Source organism: Frankliniella occidentalis, unplaced genomic scaffold (genome assembly GCF_000697945.3).
Source record: "Frankliniella occidentalis isolate FOCC.00 unplaced genomic scaffold, Focc_3.1 Scaffold46, whole genome shotgun sequence".
Lineage (NCBI taxonomy): Eukaryota > Metazoa > Arthropoda > Insecta > Thysanoptera > Thripidae > Frankliniella > Frankliniella occidentalis.
Window position 1 is genome coordinate 73623 of NW_026267176.1, and position 5020 is coordinate 78642.

General features: G+C 39.8%; 3 protein-coding genes across 3 annotated transcripts in view; 1 reads left to right on the plus strand and 2 right to left on the minus strand.

Moving 5' to 3' along the window:
• LOC113215673 (uncharacterized) overlaps window positions 1-1273 on the plus strand; it is an 11528-nt gene extending 10255 nt beyond the window's left edge. Inside the window, exons 2-5 of the mRNA XM_026435340.2 lie at window positions 40-226; window positions 480-689; window positions 768-870; window positions 962-1273. Coding sequence (XP_026291125.1) covers window positions 40-226; window positions 480-689; window positions 768-870; window positions 962-1123 — 662 coding nt within the window. The 3' untranslated portion in view covers window positions 1124-1273. The remainder of the gene's footprint in view (window positions 1-39; window positions 227-479; window positions 690-767; window positions 871-961) is intronic.
• LOC113215672 (E3 ubiquitin-protein ligase rnf168) lies at window positions 1274-4614 on the minus strand. The gene is made up of 7 exons (XM_026435339.2): window positions 4108-4614; window positions 3806-3960; window positions 3524-3688; window positions 3332-3434; window positions 3123-3242; window positions 2911-3036; window positions 1274-2838 (listed from the first exon to the last, which is right to left on the minus strand). The coding sequence occupies exons 1-7, from the start codon at window positions 4466-4468 to the stop codon at window positions 2255-2257; spliced, it is 1614 nt and encodes a 537-aa protein (XP_026291124.1). The 5' UTR covers window positions 4469-4614; the 3' UTR covers window positions 1274-2254.
• A 372-nt stretch (window positions 4615-4986) lies between these two features.
• The window catches only part of LOC127749322 (phospholipid-transporting ATPase IF-like), a 12490-nt gene continuing 12456 nt past the window's right edge, over window positions 4987-5020 (minus strand). Inside the window, exon 12 of the mRNA XM_052267048.1 lies at window positions 4987-4993. Within this exon, the coding sequence (XP_052123008.1) occupies window positions 4987-4993 (7 nt within the window). The remainder of the gene's footprint in view (window positions 4994-5020) is intronic.

The window sequence follows — 5020 nt, forward strand, 5'->3', positions numbered from 1 at the left end:
CCCTCTCAGCCTCTTAGCAGCCTGCCCCTGCCCCACCAGTGTCCTCGCGCCTCACCCTGCTCCCCAGCGCGGCGCCTGGCCTGGCGGCGCTGCGGGAGGCGGCGCTGCACTCAGCCTTGGACGACTTGTTCAAGATCCTGATGCTCATTTTCGACTTCGTCGTGAAACTCATGGACCCGACACCCCTCGGTGACTACGCCTGGAAATTCGACGGTGTCACGGCGCGGTGAGTCTATACACTTGGGCGTCACCTGGCGGAGCGACGCGGTGCCCGTGATTTCAAAGATTTAGTCGTAAATGAAAATAAGAGAACAAGTTGTTCGAGTTGCTTGACGGTGAGTTGGGCATGACGTCACGCGTGGACCAGTTGGACACAGTGAGGCTGTGGCTGCCTGTGCCCTGCCTGTACTCGTGCCGTCCTTCAAAGCGACCCCATGTTACTGACCTGGTCACCGGGTGACATTGCACTGCGCCTCCAGAGGCAACCTGTCGCTGAAAGGACTGCAGGCGCGCCACCTCCGCGAGCTGACCGTGCAGAAGTACGACATCCACCTGTCCACCCTTTGCGCCGAGGTCAGCCTACTACTCCCGCACCTCACGCTGGAGACCAAGTACGACACTGACCTGAACTTCAATCTCGAGGACGGGTCAAACTCCGATTTTCGACTGTTCGGCAACGGTCAAGCTAAGTAAGGTCACTTAAAAGAGGGTCATTGATGGTCGGTTTGGAGGCCCACTGGCTTCGGCTCACATACTTCCTCTTTCAGGGTGGACATGTGGAACATCAAAATGTACACAGACTTGTGTATGACCGTCAACCCGGTTACTGTGAGGGTGGCCAACATGAAACTGTCAGTTGAGAAAGATAATGTGAGTGCACCGGCTGAGGAAAAGATTATTATTTTGCAACATTTTCAACAGCTTAATTACTTCTTCATGATGGATCTATCTACTTTGACAGGTTGACGTGCAGAACTTATTTTGTGATCAAGCCGTCAGCAAAAGTATAAGTCAAATTGCAACAGATGTTGTTCCCTCTATGGTTCAAGAATTTCAGCAAGAGATAACAAATTTCATTATGAAATATATTAACAAACTAATTGAAGAAAAGTTACCACATTAGAACACTTAATTTTTAGCATTCTGAACATCTACACTTGGAAAGTTTCATACAGCATACACCTCGTAACACACACAAGTCTAGAATCTGTTAGTGCTGTAAGGAGGGCTCAGAATAAATAAATTTGAACATTCTAGTAAGAATACAAAATAATTACTTTGCTACATTTAATCTTAAATGACTTCCAGAGTTAAGATTGTACATACACATATACCACAATCTCATTTGTATCCATGGTAGTAGGTATTTTGAAGCAACCAAAATGATACCAACATAATACAATTAGTGGCTAAGAAAATAAAATAAAAAATTTACAAAAATATTTTTGACAGAATTAACAAGAACAGAAGTGAAAAACAATGCCAAATAACCCAAAGATTTTATATCTACTATTAGAGAGAAATATACAATGGGATACAAAACAAACTTGTAGTATATGATTATTTTACTCTGCCCTAGTATATTCCCATTAAAGAAAAATGGATGAAGGATATGAAACAGAACATGCAGAACTTTCAGAACAGTATGGTTAAACCATAGAAAAAAGTTTGATACTGCCTGTTCTACAACAGAAAGGAAAAATATTTTGAATTAAGAGTTTAACAAGGAGGGCACAAAATCCATAAAATATACATTATTTTAACAAAAATCCAGTTCTGTTCACGAGGATTTTGCAATTTGCAATTTGAGCTTTAGGCAATAGCCAACAATGAGTCAAGTACTATATATCATATAGATGTAGGTCAAAACAAAAGGGATGGAATACATAGTGATACCATTCAAACATGCAAAAGTATGAGTTGGATGAAGAAATAGTTACATCATTACAAACACTTACAAAGCGTCAAGAAGAAGCACACAGACATGTATCCAAATGTCCAAATTCAAACCCAGGAAAGTCAGATTCTAAGAAGCATATCAAAATGCTCTCAATTTTATATAACATTTGTACTTAAGGATATTACCTAGACTTACAATCATTCAATGACTAAACCATGTAACAGGAAACAACAATATTTGAAAAAAAATATTTTTTCTATATGGTCCATAAAATATACATTTAATATGACGGTTTCTATTGTAGTAAGGTACATGACTGGCAGAAGACTTATCTCTTCACGACACTTAAAAAATCTACAACTCCATTTTAACAGAAAAATTCATAGATTCCTCTAATGTACACTGGCGACGTTTCTCTTTTTTCCCTGAGCTAGAGGCTGTCTTGGGCTTTGACTTATTTCTTGGTGTAACTATTTTTGTCTGGGGTTTCTTGGGGGAATTTCCAACACTCCTAAGCTCATAGCTTCGACCCTGGTTTTCCAGTGCATTAAGCTCCTCTTGAAGTTTTAAGGCAAATTCATAATCTTCTTGTTCTTGTCGATACCTGTTGTCATTTCTATTGATGAGGCCATTAATGGACAGTGGTTTTGATGTAGTTGTAGGTAAAGTCTCTATGTTTAAGCTGCCGCTAGTTGAAGTACTTTCTAAGCCTGCCAGATGTTCAAATTCCCTCTCACAGTCAGCTTCTGAATCAGAATCAGTCTTTTTGGACTTCAGCTTTTGATTACTAAAAAGCTTTCCTTGGACGGTTTTAGGTTTGGGATTCTTTCTGGGTGACTCTCTTCTTGACTTCTTGGGAGTTTTCCCTTGCATATCACTGGGTGATCTATCTCTTTTAACATTCTGCACAGGTGTATTTTCATTGGGGGACTTTGAATCTGAAGATGAAAAGTATTGTAAGACAATGCTCGTTCCATACCCCTGGTACTTTCGAAAAAGTAAAAACTCACCTCTCTTCAGCCAAGGGCGAAGAGTGCTAGAACTCGGACCTGTTGCTGATGTGGATGAACATTCATCCAAGTTGCGCATAACTGGGACTGGCTTACACATTTCACTAAGTTTATTTTTAGTCCCGCCTGTAAAAATAAATTTTTGTATGAAGAACAAACATTTTTCTAAAATCTACAGCAGATCCTGATGATAAAAAAAGAAAGTATTGTACCTGGAGATTGCTTGGGTGGAGTTGTTGGAACATAATGAACAGGTCGAAAATGACGCATTTCTGTTTGAAAGCTATCAGTACTGCTTGAGCTATCTGTTCTTGATGTTTTGGCTAGGCCGTCTGGAACAATAATCATAATTATAATTAAACATAATACTGGTAAAGTACAAAAATAGATAGGAGAATAACACCAAAAGAATAAATATTACTTTGAGAGAGAAACAAGTCCATTGGTCCTTTTTTCAGAGGTTGTGAAGGAGGCAGTGGAGTTGAAGGTAAGTGAGGTGTTATTCTTACAAAAGCACTCTGGGCCTAAATAAGACAAAAAATTTACTTGATGTAGAATGAATGAAAAGTATGAGATAAAAAAAAACATTGCCATGTGTATAATTCAAAATTACTTGTTCTTCCTCCAGGAGACGTTGTAGGCTCTCCTCATCTTCAGCTTCCCTTTTAGCATCTTCTGCAGCAAGTTGAGCAGCAATTTTTTGAGCAATTAAAGCATCTTCCTCCTCAGCTTTCCTTCTTAACTCTTCTAGATTTCTCCTTTCCTCCTCTTCTTTTTCCTGAAAAGCAAGATTTGAAGCAACACAACTGGGTTAAAACTAATGAATAAAAGGCTGATATGACCTCTCCCTCAATGAGGAATGTGTTCATAAGTTCTGAAATTAAGTAGAACAAACCTGTAACTCTTTTATAAGTTTTTCGCTAGCTTGTGCCTCTTGCTCTTGACGTTTCAAGGCTTCTTCCTCCATGCGCTTACGTTCTGCTTCATATTCTCGACGAATCAACCCTGGTTCACTAATTTTAGGTGTAGGAATATTAAGTTCTGTGAGACCTGGAAAGTAATGGGAGATACACTATGAAGAAAAATCCTGAATGGCAAACTCCAACTACAAATTTCAACATATTAACCGCATGCGAATTTAACTAAGTAAGTTTAGACCAGAATTTAGGACACAAACCAGAGCAAATGGAAACCTACCATCAATTTCTTCATCATCCTCTCCTTTGAGTTTCTTTTGAACATGGGAGTCATACTGCTGTCGAATGTAAGACCACAGTGCTTCATTTACCATTAAGCCGTTTTTTTGACGTTGTCGTACCCATCCACCAACATACTTTCTACACAAAGGGCATGCCAAAGTGTTATTGTCTATTGTCCTCTCAAAACACAGTTTGCATGTCGTGTGGTAGCAAGGTAAAGTTACGGGTTCAACAAAGATACCCATGCAAACAGTACAGTGCACATCCTGCAAGGTTAAGGACTCCGGCTTGTCGTACTTATTTTCTTCATTTTTCCTACGGGCAGCTTTGATGTTTCTAGTTTTTGAGCGACCCGACATCTCGGAATCCTTTACTACACATGAATTCACTCATACCAGGCGATAACTGTAGTGCAAATTTCCACACAAACGATTTTTCAAGGCGGAACAAGGCTGAACTAAGTTTGCCTCCATCCTCTTAGAATGTGGTGGTTAAAAAACGTTCGTGTTTGTGTGTGGGAAGGGGGAGGGGGATCGAGAGGGGGCTGAGACATAAACATATGAGAAATTTATACCAAGTTTGGGGGGATAAATCTTTATAGGTGTGGGTTCGTTTTGATATGATCGAAGTTATGGATATTGTTTCGGTAATGGATAGTACCGTAAGTTTACCGCTTTAATTATCTTCTTCTGGTGCTCATTTCATTACAGAAGAGCTGCTTCGCTAGAATAAACCTGGGCCATTATTGTGAATTTTTCATACAAGCTGTCGTCAAATCAGGAGGGAAGAAATAGTTACATCATTACAAACACTTAGAAAGCGTCAAGAAGAAGCACACAGACATGTATCCAAATGTCCAAATTCAAACCCAGGAAAGTCAGATTCTAAGAAGCATATCAAAATGCTCTCAA

Excerpts from the sequence above, each read along its gene's own strand:
- LOC113215672 (XM_026435339.2), bottom strand. The coding sequence starts at position 4,468 with ATGTCGGGTCGCTCAAAAACTAGAAACATCAAAGCTGCCCGTAGGAAA. Across the intron at positions 3,435-3,523 it reads GTCTCCTGGAGGAAGAACAA|GCCCAGAGTGCTTTTGTAAG; the intron begins GTAATTTTGAAT and ends TGTCTTATTTAG. Across the intron at positions 3,243-3,331 it reads GGACTTGTTTCTCTCTCAAA|ACGGCCTAGCCAAAACATCA; the intron begins GTAATATTTATT and ends TTATTGTTCCAG.